This window comes from Brachyistius frenatus, unplaced genomic scaffold, assembly GCF_029030835.1.
Source record: "Brachyistius frenatus isolate BFR_SWC_R1_liver_20210118 unplaced genomic scaffold, ASM2903083v1 Contig_217, whole genome shotgun sequence".
NCBI classification, from domain to species: Eukaryota; Metazoa; Chordata; class Actinopteri; family Embiotocidae; genus Brachyistius; species Brachyistius frenatus.
Genome location: NW_027210816.1, coordinates 360,001 through 377,115, shown reverse-complemented (window position 1 = coordinate 377,115; position 17,115 = coordinate 360,001). Strand labels below are relative to the sequence as shown.

At 44.3% G+C, this 17,115-nt stretch overlaps 1 protein-coding gene across 4 annotated transcripts in view; it reads right to left on the bottom strand.

The window, feature by feature from the left end:
- slc4a11 (solute carrier family 4 member 11) overlaps positions 1-17,115 on the bottom strand; it is a 96,472-nt gene that overhangs the window by 66,164 nt on the left and 13,193 nt on the right. For 2 of the 4 annotated variants that reach the window (XM_069719568.1, XM_069719570.1), the window contains exon 1: positions 14,431-14,615. The exons of the other annotated variants lie outside the window; for them this stretch is intronic. In XM_069719568.1, coding sequence (XP_069575669.1) covers positions 14,431-14,467 — 37 coding nt within the window. In that variant the 5' untranslated portion in view covers positions 14,468-14,615. Of the gene's footprint in view, positions 1-14,430; positions 14,616-17,115 lie in introns of those variants that run through there. 4 annotated transcript variants of the gene reach the window in all.

Sequence of the window (17,115 nt, the reverse complement as noted above, 5' to 3'; positions counted from 1 at the left end):
CAAACACGCTGCTTGACGGTTTCATCCGAGCGACAGACAATATTACTCTCACAATCCCCAGGAAACGGTGTGACTGGTCAAATCATTTCCTATAACCGGCAGATTTTTTTTTTTTTTTTTTTTTTAAAACCTAATGTTACTCAAACAGGCGAAAATAAAGCATCTGTTGGGAAATACTTTCAGCTGCAGGACAATGAGAAAAATACAGGAAATAATCAGACTTATCTTTATAAGAACATTGTAATACGTTAGTCAGAATCAGAAATACTTTATTCATCCGCAGAGGGGAAACTGTAACGGCAAACGCACTCACGTCTGCACCAGGAGAATAGATGACAAATATATAGTGAATAGCGATACATAATTAATACAGTAGTTCAAATACATTAGAGTGCAAAGTCTGTGCAAAAAATATGATGTATTATATATAGTCCTTGATGGCACGTCAAATGAAGACAAATCCATTAAGTGATATGTAAAAAACTGGAGCTATAATACGTTATTTTCTGTTGTCTGATGGCAGATGAAGGTATGTTGAAGCCCTGATGCGTTCAATGGCAGTAGTAAAAAGTCTTTACTCTAACCCAGTGCAGATTCTGCCTTAATTGCATCCCCCCCCCCCCCCCAAAAAAAAAGTGTTTTGATGTGAATTTAAATGCTCCAAGACAACAGGAAGTCAACTTATATGACCCGGCGGTTGAAGCCGAGCCAGCGCTCCTCTTCATGCGGGCCGATCCGTTGCAGGGCAGCGCGCTGCAGGTACACGCAAAACAGATGCCAGAGCCTCCAGGAGGGACGAACCCTGGAATTTACGGGAGAGGTGAGGCTGAGAGTCGTAAGTGAGGAGGGCAGGAGATTAAAAGTCGCCCCTGCTGCGTTTGTAGGGGGAATCTACGAGGGCTGGGCCGGCGCGGAGGAGGAGGAGGAAGAGGAGGAGGAGGAGGAAGAGGAGGCCCGGCCTTTTGTTGGCTAATTGTGCCCGCAGGCTCTCTTGGCACCCGTCCTCTGGAGCTGTGGTTGTTCAGAGGGAATTCCTCCTCACGCTCTGCTCCGGGCTAGTCTGCTAGCGCGGCGCACACATTTTAAACAGCAGGCGCACATCTTGGCCTTTATTTCTTTATGCCAAAGGAATTTTAAGGAACTTCAGTCGACATGCTTATTACACAAACACACGTTGTAAAGGGCAATTTACAGTATGTGTTGGCGTTGTATTTCCCAGGAGGGGCGGGGGCGTACCGGACCGACGAGAGAGCATTTTGTTTTGCCTGAAACATTCTGACACTTTCATGCACTTTACCGAGTCGTATTTCATCACAACGCAGTTCGCCGCAAGTTGAACCCGTTACTTGTCACGTCGACGTCTATTCTCACATATTTTATGCGTTGAAAATGATGAGAAGACGCTACAGTGACGCATCCAGAGGTAAAATGATAACCGTGACTTTGCGCGAGTCCGCAGCTGCTGCGCGGCTGCGCCCCTCCCAACTCGGCGATGCGATCCTTTTCCGCGGGGGCAAATCAACGTCATGTCGGCCCGAGAGAAGCCTCAAGAGCCACCGGAAAACGATGGCGGCGAAAGGGGGAGCGGGGGGGAAGGGGGCTGCTCTGTTATAATCTCCTCCCAGACAAGCAGCCAAAAATGGAGGGGCTGATTACTGAGGCGGGAAGCCGTCCCGGCGTTCAACAAGGAGCATCCGAGGCACGCTGCAAACCGCTGAGCTGTTTAGGACGACCACGTCAGTCGGGCGGTGGCATCGAGCCAAATCTGGTTTGGATGATGTAATATGTGAAGAAACATGATTTGGCTTGATCCTTGAAAACTCATCACAACCCCGTCAGGACACGTCTTTGCTGGTTTCTCATCAGTCACACACACATGCACACGCACGCACACACACACACACACACACACACACACACACACACACTAAATGCAATTCTCCACTCAGCTGTCAACACCACCTGTCAACAAACGCCTTCCTACAGTTATCTCTGATGTTAATTCCTCCTGAATCTTAAACCACAGGACAAACACAGACGCACCAATTGCATTTTTGTTGTTGTTGTTGAAGCAAGCAGTCAACAAAATCCTTGCAGAAGCGAGACTTTAACTGTAGATGTCAGATTTTTCAATCAATGTTTCAAGTTGGACTCATCGATATCACACAAAATAATACAGACTAAAACATTTATTTATGAAACAAAGCGAAACGGTCTCTGGCTTCGGCTTCTCTTATGGAAATTCTTGTGATCACAAACTCATTTTTAGTTTTTGGACTATTGATAAGTATAAACAAGACCTATGAGGATCTCATTTTGGGATTTAGCAAAGATCAAATGAATAATCAATCAGCAGAGATTATAATTGATGTTTCAATTCCAAAAATGATCGTGAATTGCTTCTTTTTCTTAACTTTCCTACTATCGTTTATTACACACATTTCTTTTAGGGTTTTCACGATTCATTTTCAAATGAATATCTCATTTAGTGGTTTTGTCATCATTTTGCCACATGTACAGTACTGTGTATGATAATTTATCAACATTATCTTTTGTTCATGAGGATATTTTAGCAATTAAGTCCTTAGAAAATGTCAGTAAACCTAACAAGCTTTGACAGTACCATCCTCCAGCCAGGCAACCGAAGTAAACACTACATTATTAGATGCATGCTTCTTATTCCAAGAACTCTGAAGTACAATGAGTCACATCGGCAGAAATTTAAAAAAAAAATAAAAAAAAATAAAAATAGACTTTTGTCCTCCGTTGTCCTTGAAACATATTGATAAAAAAAAAAGTTCTTATTCAAATTCAATGGTATAATGGAAAGGAGTTTGCAGCGAGTTCTCCTCTGTGTCTGCTGTTAGCACAGATACGTAAAGACATCTGCAACAAGTGACTGGTGAGAAGTTCTAACTGAACACGTAAATGTAAAAATGTTCTAATTACGTTGGAATTTTGTCAGATGCTGCGCCGATGTTAAAAAGGATCACGCGGTCGTCCCGTACTTACACTCACGACATACCGGTTGAGCTGTGTTTTCTGACACGCAAGACAAATTAAAAATGACTTGGTTTTAATTGGGATGAAGAGCTGCTGTCTCTCCGCGGCGGACAGCTGTGTCCCCGGGCTCGTGTTTGACGACGATGATGTCGCAGTAGGAGCCCTGAACCATGACGCTGGCTGCGGCCGAGCTGTCTGGCACGCAGGTGGACTGACGCTGGACGGCGGTGTGTGTGTGTGTGTGTGTGTGTGTGTGTGTGTGTGTGTGTGTGTGTGTGTGTGTGTGTGTGTGTGTGTGTGTGTGGGCGCAATCGGCCAGATGATGCTGATGATGATGATGATGATGTGCTCGTTTGCGTCCGTTCCAACAACCTATGTGCTTTAATGACCTTCTTGTGTGGATAAACTGTCCTGGATGATCTGCAGGTGTTTCTCCAAGTGTGTACTAGAGGAGATGAGTCCTAACCCGCGTGCATGTATGCTCTGTACACGCAAATCCATAAAAGAATACGATGGGAAGCGGAGTTGCTTCGGCCTGAAGCGCAGCGACGCCGAGCGTTCAAGAGGACAAAACATGACTGGGCCGCTTCGAACAAGACCTTCAACTGAAGTTAAATGAACGCAAATACAAATAAGAACATGCTGCAACCGACAGTGACGTCGGTTTGTGAACGGCCGTGACGAAGCCTCCAGTTCGTCTCCATTTTGACGGTTTGGAGCGGGAAGTGACCATATTTGGACGAGCTGGGGGCGGAGCGAGCGGTGGATCTGACCGATCTGATTGGAAACCAGACGATACCACGTCCCGCCCACCGATAGCTGTAACCTGACTGCACCGCAGGCCTGTCAATCAAACAGACACGCCCCCCCCAAAACCACCTCTTTTTGAAGATCATTTGGTAATTAATGACGGGATTATTTTCAGATGGACCCCCAGAAAACCAATAGCAAGGAAACAAGGATTCATTTTAGCTAACAACTGAAATAATTACCGATTTAGAATTATTGTTTTAGACCTCCGGTAGCACTCGGTGGTATTGCAGCTTACGGCACTTCCACATCCGTCTCATTTTTCAGACCCAGAAGCTACGTCCACTTTTATATACAGCCAATGGGTGCAACAAATAAATCCTCAAATGCTCGATCAATGTAATTCTTATCTAATAATAATTACATCTGATGACTTATTGCAAATTTCCATTTGTGTTGCAGCATCTCTCTTTTTTTTTTTTTTTTTTTTAAATGAATGTAAGCTTTGTATCCAGGTGGTCGAAGGTCTGCGCACTGAAAGGCTCTGCAGTAATCCTCCGGTCCTTTCACCTGTGAGGAATTGATAGTTATAGTGAGCTGGCGACTGCCAGTTCACAGATGAAGCCGGCCCTGTCTGATGTCTGCGGCGTGGCGAGACCAGGCGTCGTGACTGAGGTTACCGCAGGACCATGTTCCAATTTAAACTCCTCCACACCCTGCATTTCATCTGCTTTTTTTTTTTTTTTTTTTTTTTTTTTTACTCCTCATTTCATATCTGTCCTTCCAGCATCTATTTGTATATCTCATTTTCCATTTTAACATCTTTCCCCTTTCTTCTCTGGGTTCCCCTTCCTCTAATATTCTCTAACAGTCACACACAGGTAAATGATTATGCTTAGGTGCTGCAGCAGGGATGCTCTGCTGCTGTGTGTGTGTGTGTGTGTGTGTGTGTGTGTGTGTGTGTGTGTGTGTGTGTGTGTGTGTGTGTGTGTGTGTGTGTGTGTGTGTGTGTGTGTGTGTGTGTGTGTGTGTGTGTGTCATGGAACAACACTCTCCACTTGCTCATTCACTGCCTCACTCACTATAAACACACACACACACACACACACACACACACACACACACACACACACACACACACACACACACACACACACACACACACACACACACACACCAGCCAACCACTCACTGGAGAAATTGCCTGCCTCAATTTTCATAGAACGGGCGAATAAAAAGAATTTAAAAAAAAAAAAATAGAAAAAAGAAAAAGGCAGTGCTGGGGGATTCCTGCTAATTGCTTGCACATTCCCGTCTTCCTCCGGCTCGATTAAAGCCAGGCCACCATCTCCCTTTCAAGTCTGCTGTTCTCCACGCAGCCCCTCTTTACTGTATGCTGCTCCAGCGCTGCCCGCCAACCGACGGCAGAATATCTCACTGCTTTTCCATTTGCCCCACCCCCACCCCTCCCCCCCCCCCCACACACACACACACACACACACCGACGGCTTCTGGACCGAATCGATGTGAGGAGAGAAAACGCCGTAACAAAGTCTGCTCTGCTGTGTGTGCTGCATGCTGCTCTCCGTTTCTGCCTTTACGTTGAGGCCCATAAATGAGGAGAGAAGTGATTTGGATTCCAACTTGACATCTGAAACAGGTCAAACATAAAAACTGGAGGGTCTTTTTTTTTTTTTTTTTTTGTCTAGTCTTTTATCGAATGAGTCTTCGTGCCTTTTTGGGACGCGGAGGGGGGCCCTGGTGGGAATCAAACCACCAACCTCAGCAGCGCCGCTGCCCTGCTCTGTTCACCAGCTGTCTCTTTGCTTTAGCTCCGTCGTATCCCGCGCCTCGCTGACAGAATTTGAAATTAAGCGACCTCGGCTACCTACTTGTTCTCCGGCTTACCGTCCCACAGTATGTCTCGCCGCTCGCCCGCCTACGTTTAATCCTCCACCCGACACCCGGTGTGCGCGTGGAGCGGTTGGTGCAGCACCTCTCCTCTGTTTCACACTGCAGGTGAGCTCCTGTTGTCCTCGTCACTCAGTCTGAACTGTGCACTTCCGTGCCGCCAAGTCCTTTACATCTGTGGCACAAACTGCTCAGACAGACCCCCCCCCCCTCTCCCGCCCCCAACCACCACCACCGTCTCTACACACACACACACACACACACACACACACACACACACACACACACACATAACGACTTCATGGAAGCAATTTCGGAGCTGCGCGACGAAGGACAAAAAGGACACCCGACGTTAAGCATGAGGGGAACGGTGCAAAATATTGTCCGAGTGGAAACTCATCGCGCTCCACGATGCGACTCGTCCCTGGACGCACGATGTCTGAAACCACCACGCGCGGGTTACGCCGACATTCTCGCGCGTCTACGTCACATCATACCGCCGCACTCTATTTAGCACGTCGATATTTCAGAAAAGGGGGGAGGGGGCGAGGCTTTTACAAATCGAGGTTCGGGACTTCGCCGACGCGGGCGTCCTCGGACATCTTGGAATAATTACCGCGTCGAGGAAGGAGCGTGCGAAGGGGAAGCAGCTCGGCCCTCTTCGTCTGCTGTTCTGTACCACCGGGCTGCGTTTTTGTTGGTTGGTTGGAAATGAAATTTCGCCGCGGGAGGAGAAAATACCACTTTGTACCGCGCCGTCTCGGTGGAGCAGACGAGAGCGATATTGAACAGGAAGGGAAGTCAGCCGCTGTCTGAGCTGTAACCTGTGGCGTGAGCTCTAATGTGCGGCGGATGGGTGTGTTCATGCTCGACAGCGGCGGCAAACTGCCGCCAAAGACCACAAGATGGGAGAGGGCCACCAACGCCGTGTGTTATTTTCTGAACGTGTGTGTGTGTGTGTGTGTGTGTGTGTGTGTGTGTGTGTGTGTGTGTGTGTGTGTGTGTGTGTGTGTAAAAGAAGCGTGTGCGTTCACATACTGGGAACATACCAGCATTTTTTTTTTTTTTTTTTGCTTCTGTAAACGATGCTTACACTTGCATCCGAGTTTAAACAATCTGTTGTATTTGGAATGAGATTAGGACGTGACCTCTGTGTGAAGAGGGGATCAAACCTGCACTAAAGAGCCCCTAATATCAGTTTCATCTTCCAACTTTCACCCATTGAAAGCCACTTAAACTACTCGTGAATCCAAATGTGTAATAATCTGCAGCTAAAAATAAAAACAAGCGTGGACAAGCAACAGCTTTTCCTCTAATTTTGTGATTAAAAAAGGGACTTTCCAGTAATTGTCCATGACTGTGAGACGTTCTGCTTTCATAATTAGGGTTAAAAAATAACTACATTTAGTACACCTAACATAACTTGGCTTGATTTATGATTAGTGGCTGTTCTTCTACGGTGCAGCGCACCAGTATTCAAACCCCGTTTTATCTGACCATTGAAAAAGACAGTTTCGCCTTCATACTTCATAATAATAGATCCTCTTTCTACGTACACATCTGGAGCCGCTAAAGCAACGAAAACGTGGAATTTAAAGATTTTAAACATAACATGTTAACTATAATGTTGGGACTACAGGGCTTTTTTTGTGCCGTACATTTTGCTAATCCAGATAGGCTACGTAAATAGCTTGCAAATTCTACAATAGGGAGGAATTTTTAAGAAGACTTAGTAAGTCAAAAAGTCTCCATGGTGCATGATGTGGCATCCAAATCAAGGGAAATTTTATGGAGCAGTTAATTAAGAACTTTTTATCGACAATAATACTCTTTTAAGCGTTTTTAAGCAGTGTGTGAGACCTTGACTAATGAGCTTGGCTTTTTCCACGTCTAACGATACCTAAAAGTTGGTGTTCTGATGTTTGGCTGGTTTTCTGATGTGAATAAAGTTCATGAGTGTTTTGATTTGTTTGGATGTTAAAGGAAACACAACAGAGCTTGTGCTTATTGGGACCTTCAATGCTGCAGACATTTTTCTGTACCCTTCCCCAGATCTGTGCCTCGATACAATCCTGTCTCGGAGGTCTACAGACAATTCTTTGGACTTCATGGCTTGGTTTGTGCTCTGACATTCACCGTCAACTGTGGGACCTTATATATATATTTTTTTTATTTTTAATAGATTTGCAAAAATTTCAAAAAAATATTTTTTCACATTGTCATTATGGGGTATTGTGTGTAGAATTTTTGAGGGAAAAAAATGAATTTAATCCATTTTGGAATAAGGCTGTAACATAACAAAATGTGGAAAAAGTGAAGCGCTGTGAATACTTTCCGGATGCACTGTATGGTAATGCAGATTTCTATTTAGAAAAATAATTCAGACAATGATGCCAATATTATTTTGTTGTTTATTATATTTTGGTAAACAAACATTATCTGTTTAAATGTCGGGAATTCGTTGCGGTAAATAAAAACAAATTAACAAAATAAGGAGCCAGAACGAAAGACTTCAACCATGTGGCCTCATATTTAACTGTACTTTGCTTTTGACTTGACTCCAAAATGTTGCATGCTGCTGCAGCTGTAATTCATCATATTAACATCACAATCGTGATTCACGCCTCTTTGCAATCTAATTTTCAAGTGATCACTGTGCAATAAGCTGTACCGTTGTGAGAGGCAGGGGAATGAATATGGTGAAAGTGATATGTCAATTAGGAATAATAAACATCCGCGTTGGTGTGCAAAACTTCACAAATTCATCCAAATCTGCCAAAAAATATTGCGGCTGTAAAATAAAACCTTCTCATCCACGAACTTTAAAAAGGCCACCATCCGCTCTAAGCAAATCCGCAACTGCGAAGACTAAATGTCTGAATACATTTAGAAAACTATTAGCATGATGTCAAAATACACTTGTAACTGAAGCCTCTGTTTTGTCTTCATTTCAGCTTTCTGCCGTCTTCTGGATTTTGCAGGGCAGTTCAATTTTATTTGATTTATTTTGCACCAAATGACAACACAAGTCATCTCGGGGAGTTTCACGCGCACGGCGAGGTCGAGACCTTACGACCCGACCGTTTCCACACGAGCAGCATTTGGTGACAGCGGGGGAGTAAAAAAAAAACAACAACAACAACAACAACAAAAAACAGGACGAAACCTCTGACGGAACCAGACTCAGAGGTGGGCGGCCATCTGCTTCGACCGGTTACCGCGAGCTTCTGATTAAGGCTACGCTTCCTTTGTACCGTCGCCCAGCGGTCGCGGCTTCCCGGCTGTCGGGGAACAGCTAGCGGGGGGCTACAACTGGGTCGACCCACCGGGGCTTGATTGGCTACCGCGGCTAATTGTTTGTTTCAGGTTGTGCGGAGCTGCGGCACCGCCGGTGCTATGAAACAACTGCATTTATCACAAACGCCGTTATCACGAAAGGAGGAAGCGGTAACAGCTGTGGCACACTGCTCGGGACAGAAAAGCAGAAGGAGAGACAGAAACCACTGCTAGCTGCTAAGCTAACGGTAGCACGTTAAATATGTAAGCAGCAAGAAAATTTTGCAACGCAGGTGGTTGAGTGGAGCGAGAAGTGTTACAATTGGAAATGAGCCTCTGCACAGAGGGATGTGTTGTTGGTCGGCCACGATAAATCCATGAACGGCAGAACAGCACAGGGCTGGTTCAGAGCGGTTGGGAGCAGGAAGTGACCATATTTGGACGAGCTGGGGAGGAGCGAGCGGTGGATCTGACCCGATCTGATCGGAAACCCGACGATTCCACGTCCCGCCCACCGATAGTTGTAACCTGACTGCATCAAAGGCCTGTCAATCAAAAGACACGCCCCCCGCCCCCACACACACACACACAAAATGTAAGCTCATTTTCTAATTAATGACGGATTATTTTCAGATGAAGCGCCAGAAAACTAATAAGAAGGAGTGACTTCAGCGAACAACACAGAGATAACTTGCGGGAAAAATGTATTGAATTTTATGAGACTAGCTGAACAGGAGTCTATGGAGCTGCGCCTCTAGTGGCACTTGGTGATATTGCAACTTAAGACACTTCTGCATCAGCCTCATTTATTTTAGACCCGGAAGCTACATCCGCTTTTATATACAGTCGATGAGTGACACAGGATGCAGGATTGACATGTATGGCGAATGAAAGAGAAAAATAATTTGTCCAAAATTTAATGGGTTCTTCTTTGGCCCAAGCTACAAATTCACACCAAGTTTCATAAAAACAAACAAACAAAAAAAACAGGCTGGTAATTTTTCTACTATCCTGCTGACAAACAAACAAACAAAGTACCTACTCATGTCACACAATAATGAAGTTTCTGTGCATTCACTACACATGCTGAATAGATGGTGATTATGATAAATCGGAAACTCTCCCTCCAAAAACATCAGCCTCACACAGACTACACATGCCCGCCAAAATGACAGGAAGTGTTTTCATCACGCTTCGAGCTCTGCAGGCACAAGTACACAACAAAAGCTCCCTGCTTTAGACACTTCTAAAGCGCTGCCTTTTTCGCCTGTTCCACCTTTTTTCCCCCAAAAAAACACACACACACACACACACACACACACACACACACACACACACACACACACACACACACACACACACACCTGTCCACAGTGCAGCTGTGGGTTTGTGTTTTTTTTTTATGTATTCAAATATGAAGATAAAAGAGTGTGTGTGTGTGGGGGGTGGGGACAGAAACTGAAAAAAAAAACAAAGAAGATGGAGTAAGACATATAAAGACAAACAAGAGAAAGTGTGTGTGTGTGTGTGTGTGTGTGTGTGTGTGTGTGTGTGTGTGTGCGCGCGAGTTGTAATTGTAATGAATTTGTGGTCTTCTTCATTCCGTGTTCCTTGAACTGTGCATGATGAGTGTCTGTGTTGACACATCTACATAATTGTTTTGTGTGTGTAAACCAACAAATTATGTAGATAGAATGAATTGTGTATATAATTATGTGCACTGTGTGTGGACAAGATCTAACACAACGGTTGTGACAGTGTGTGTGTGTGTGTGTGTGTGTGCATTTGGTCTGTGTGAATTTTCATGTTTCTGTGTGTGTGTGTGTGTGTGTGTGTGTGACTGTCTTGTCGTGCCTTGCAATGAAGGTGTTGCGTGATATTTCATTGCTGGTGTGTATTTGCATGTGTGTGTGTGTGTGTGATACTGGATAATAATTTGTGTGTGTGTCGGTGTGTGTTTCTCCTCTGCCCAGATGGCTGTGCTCAGAGCCTGGAGCTTCTGAGATCTGTTGCCAGCGGTGAATACTGATCAGAGATCACTGTCACATCTACAGCGCGCACGCACACACACACACACACACACACACACACACACACACACACACACACACACACACACACACACGTCATCCATCTTCTCCACCACACACCTCCACTTCCACATGGTCGAACTACTAATTCACACAGCCACTCTGTATCCTCCATGCTGATATTTCCTGGCTCTGCAGGTCACGGCTGCGACGCTGATTATCTGGCTGTCTGTCACACCTGAAGATTGACACCCTGCTAGCATGACTTCAGGAGATTTCAGGTTTATGGTGTGATTATGAGAGTTAATCAGAGCTGCTGAAATGTGAATTTCGGTTGAAGTGGCAGGATTTCCAGTGATTACTCTTTTCTTTTGTTTTTTTTAAAGACAGATGGACCATTTCATCCAAAGTAAACAACTGGAAATTGATCTCGAGAACCACTAGTGACAAAACAAGTCTGTTTATCAGTAAAGTAATTAAATACTAATGCAAAAAATTTGAATTACTGTTCCGAAATGATCAAATATGAGTTAGGATTGAGTGATATGCAGGCGGCAACCAGCGTTCAGATTTTGGATGTCGTCATCTTGTTAGTTGAGAGTAGTTTGGGGCAGGAAGTGACTATATTTGGACGAGCTGGGGGAGGAGCGAGCGGTGGATCTGACTGATCTGATTGGAAACCTGACGATACTACGTCCCGCCCACTGATAGCTGTAACCTGACTGCACCACAGGCCTGTCAATCAAACAGACACGTCCCCAAAAACACAGCTTATTTTCTAATTAATAATGGGATTATTTTCAGATGGACCACCAGAAAACGAATAAGAAGGAGTGACTTTAGCTAACAACACCGAGATAACGAGTGGAAAAAATGTATTGATTGAGAATTTTATGAGACTAGTTGAACGGGAGTCTATGGAGCCGGAGGCTTTTTGGAGCCGACCTCTAGTGGCCCTGTGTGGTATTGCAACTTAAGGCAGTTCCTCATTGGCCTCATTTTTCAGACCCAGAAGCTCCGTCCACTTTTATATACAGTCATAGGTGATATGTTGTAAATAAATAATAAATACTTGTGATAGATTTAGCAAAAATATGCAAAATCGCATCTTAAATATCTTGTTAATCTGTTTTAGTCGCTGTAGTTGTCACTTTTTTCTGACATTTTAGAGACTAAATACATACTAAAATATAGATGAATTGATAAAAGTAATCGCTGGCTGCCTGTATTTTAATCACATTATTCCTCTATAAATAGTCAATAAACAATAAAGAAGGAAGAGTGACTAGTGGAGTTGATCCCCAATATCATTGCGGTCACAATTGCACCATTTTGCATTATTACAGGCTGCAGTAATTTGTTTTGCAAGCAAAATCCAGAAGATTAATCAATCCTCAGTATTAAAACCGAGTGCAGTGTTATCACACTGTTTAATTACATGTGGAAGCTCGGTGGTAATTTACAAGTCCATAAAGTGAATCCTAAATGTCCCGACCTCTTCGCACGGTGCCAGCCGTTCTGTCACCTGTCAGCAGTTTGCCACCAATGATGACACTGATCTGGAGGTTTATTTGCAAAATGCGGCAATAAGGATTCGCTAACGATCACAGATGACAGTGCCTATCAGAAAAAAATAATAATAATATGGACAGCTTCAGCTAAACATTTTGTTGGACGCCATGTTCCTGTTAAGTAAACTGAGATTTGCTGCACCGAACAGCTTGCTCTGCTTTATTTGAAAATCCAGAGGGCAGTAAAGTGAGTGTGGAAAGCAAAAAAAAAAAAAAAATCTAATCCTCTGGAAAAGTAATTGTTGAGTCACTGGTGGTGATCAATAACCACAAAAATCTCTGCAGGTAAACATCATTCGGGATATTTTATTACATTCATACCTCCATTTATAGTCAAGGTTAAGGTACACGACACACAAGAAAGATCTGGAGCGGCTGTAATTAAGGGGCGAAGAAGCGACTGGATCAGACGTTTCTCCTTTTCAAAGCTCAACCCCCCCCCCCCCCCCCCCCCCCCCGTGTAACGCACCTCTTCAATACCGTCCTGTTCGCAGAACCGAATTGTTCCGCTGAATGGATCAAACCTGCCCTCTCCGCCTCTAATCAGCAATCCTAAGCAAATGAGTGAGAATGATTCTTCAGGGGACGAGCCACAGTGGTGTCCATCACGCCCCGACACGCGCTCGGGGATGTAGTTAGTGTGCACAGTGCATGACGCGCGCACACACACACACACACACACACACACACACACACACACACACACACACACACACACACACACACACACACACACACACACACACACACACGCACGCAGCAGAACTGAACTCGCACACACACACACTTACACACAAAAACGTGCACCGAAACACACACGCATACAGTTTACGGTCTCATACATAGAGAGTTAATACCAACAAAAACACACGCAGATTATATTCCCGCACTCACATTATCCAACATCCCCCCCCCCCCATTACACACACACACACGCACACACGCACACACACACACAGAGACGCAGTATCCCGCTCTGCCTTCCCAGACAAAATGAAAGTGAGGAGGCAGCCGCATCACACCTCCAAATGGGCTCCGGGCTCTCCGAGGACTTTGAGTGAGGGGAGAACTCGCTGCTCTCCTGTGGCTGTCGGCAACACTAATCTGTCCGTCTTCCTCTTTCAACAAACACCAGCAAAATATGGAAGTACACATCTTTTTTTTTTTTCTCTCGCTCTCTCTCCATTTCTTTCGCACAAACACACTCACACACACACACATTCGCTCTCTCAGAAGTACACACACGGATGCACGCGCGCTGCCGCGCACACGCCGTTTCCTGCACTGTGTCGATTCCTCTCCATCTATCACGGGCGCGTGCACGAGCCCCGCCAGTGCAACACATGAGAAAAGTGCATTAGGAGCCCGGGCTTTTGCATTCCAGCTGTCCAATGCTCGACAGGTATGCTGGCTGTCTCTGGGTGGTTTCCCCAACGCAAATGTTTCACAAGGTTCAGTTCCTGAACTGATGAAATACGACACAGGAACCTCTCGTGCCGCATACCAGACATAAACAAGAAGAAGAAGAAGAAGAAGAAAAATGCACAAAAAAACACAAAAAAACACAAAAAAAACCCTATCTGCATTCTTGTAAGCACAACAAGGCTTCTACAACTGAGCTCCGCGGGAAAGAAAATACAAGCGGGATTTCTGTCATAAATGGAGCATTGACACATTCCTAAGAACAAACAGAAAAAAAAAACACCAAGTATGTACAGTAGAGCATGTACAAAAACATCTGCCATCCCTCAGAGTGGAAGTGGGCTGCACATGTTTTTCCACAGGGGGTTCTCAGGTTTCACTAGGTAGGGAACCCCGAGGTTCTCCCAGTGAACGCCGCCGTGTCGTGCACAGCTGAGGAGCAGCTCCCACAGCTTTGATCCACTTACCCGAAGGCACGAAATGAAGAACTTTGTTGGTCTCCATGGCTGAGCAAGTGGTGGCGAATGCACACTTCCTCTCTCCAACCGCCTCCCCCCCCCCAAGTCAACCCATCATGGTTGTGTTATCCTGTGCTGATGAGTGTGAGATCACCTCTGCTCCCTTGCTCTGCTCTGTTTCTGACTGCCTCTCAGACACATGCAGTGACTCAGCCCCGCTCTGCCTGCCTACTCACCGTCTCGTCGCTGGGTCCTAGAGCCTTCTCGTTTCTGCCCCGCGCTCCTTTTCATCCCGGCCCACCGGTCGGTCGGCAGCCTATGGCGGGCCGTCGTGCGGCGAGGCAGGCCTCGCGTCAAGACACACCTCTCCGACACGACTCCCTCAACCCGGCGACGCCGACATGCAACACGTCCTCTCGTCGGCCGCCCCAATCTCGCCCGTGTGCTTCGTCATCGAGCTGAGACGGACTAAAGTAGTTTCCCCACCACCATAATCCTTCACTCAACATTAAAGGAGGAGAAAACAAGGCCGGTTGAGTGATCATTTCGCTCAGCATGCCAACATTTATGTTCAATTCCGTGGAATTATAGCTTTGTTTTTCTCTGCAAAATGTAGTGTATATATATATATATATCTATATATATGTATATACACACACTCATATATTATCTTATATACAAGATAAATACAAACTGATTCATATACATATAGCTGCTGGTTACAGTCCCACTCTGATCTCGACTTTGCTACTTTTATCTCTTTTTCGTGAATATATTTAGATTTGTCACCATTTTAAGAGTATTTTATTAACAATTAACACCAGATTCATCCAACAACATGAGATTTAAATGGATAAGTTATATATTGGGGCTTTTGGAGAGACTAGCAGTTGGAACATGCCTTATGACTGCACTGAAAGCCTCTGTTTCATGTCATGCCCTTTTCTGTCTCCATATGTTTCCTGCGGGCATCTGCACTGTCAACTATCGGATAAAATGCCAAAAAAATAACCTCAGTCGCTGCCATGATCACAACTGACTCATGCATAATTTGCCTCGATGTCAGAAGATCACGGGAAAGATTTGAGGATATAGAATCTGGGAACTAGGAAATTAAAGCAAACATAACATAATAACTTAAGGGTAAACCACAGTCAGAACTGGTGGGTGTATTCTTAACATGTTCAATTATGGCAGAGATTACAGAAAAGTCCATCATGCCGAGATAAAGTGACACAGACCCCGGATCAGATTTGTGTTGACACTTGTGTATATGGTTGCCAAAAAACTCCAGTCTTGCGTGATGACGGGTGAGCTGAGCTCTGTCCAGAAAACAAGCTGCTGCTGAGAGCACGCGACTCTGGCTTTCAAATTACGGATTTAATAGTAGTTGTTATGAACCCACAAAAGACAACAACACAAATCACATTGATTAGTTTGTCCAAAAGAACACAAACTCCGTACGGGATCTTAAAAATGTAAAATTCGGATGGACGCAAAACAGGAAGTCAACCCCGAACTAATCTCAGCTTCCACACGTGCCTCCATTTGCAATCACTGGTGTTTCTTCACAGTGAAACAATATATGACCCCTATGAAGCGCCATACCACCATTGACCTTGATGGATCTGAGGCTAATCTTACCTGCTGCTGCAGCTTTCATTCGTAATAATACTATTTCCAAACTATAACCACCATTTCTTTCATTTCTTCTACTTAAGGTAGAAAAACACAATTCCCATCGAATCTTCAAATATTCACTCCGTTGTCACAACTACAAAAAAAGGGTACGACTTGCTGTTACCATTTCATTAAATCTCAAACGACCAACCGCACCACCCCAAAGCACTCTTCATCACCTACAATTCATCAACAGCTGTGACTAGCAATCACCTCGGGTCCCAAAGCTAAATTCTGCTAAGGATCCCTCCTACTAGACCTCTGAGCCAAACTATTTGTGCAAAAGGTAAAACGACCGTTCAAGCGGATTTCCTTTAATACTTCGTCAAATATAAAATATTTTTCATATTGGTGTGAATACTTGATGGTTTTCATATACGAAGAGATTTGCCTCCATACAATGTCAATGTCAATCCATTGGTTTCCAAATTCTAATCAGTTCATTCTTGGGTGAAAGTGAACGTTTGTGCCAAATGTGAGGAAATTCCCTCGAGGTGTTCCTGAGATTTCAGGAAGAGCGGGACCGACAACCTGAAAACATAACGCCTCCGGGTCACAGAGGGATGAGCAACAATCAAACAAGCTGTTTGGCCAAGAGCCTTGAAACTCTAAACCTTTTCTGTAGTTACGGCTCTCTGGCATTTTAAATCCGAATTATAATAGCATTTTCCAGATAAACATTACTATGCCTACAATAACTGTCACTGAAGCCAGCACTAAAACTAAACTGGAAATATTTTTAAATTCTAGATATATAAATATATATATAAATATATTAAAAAAATAATATATATATATAAAAATATATATACATATATATATATATAAAGGAAGAGGGCTTAGTAATTATTAAATAATGTAAACAAACAAGTATACAAGTGAAATTTGCATTTTTTTTTTTTTGCATTTAATCCCTTCACTTATTTCCACGGTTTCAAATGTAATGCCAAATTCTATCGTGTCAGATTTGAATTGCTTTCTGTGATGTAATAATAAAGGAGTTTGGCTGAATTT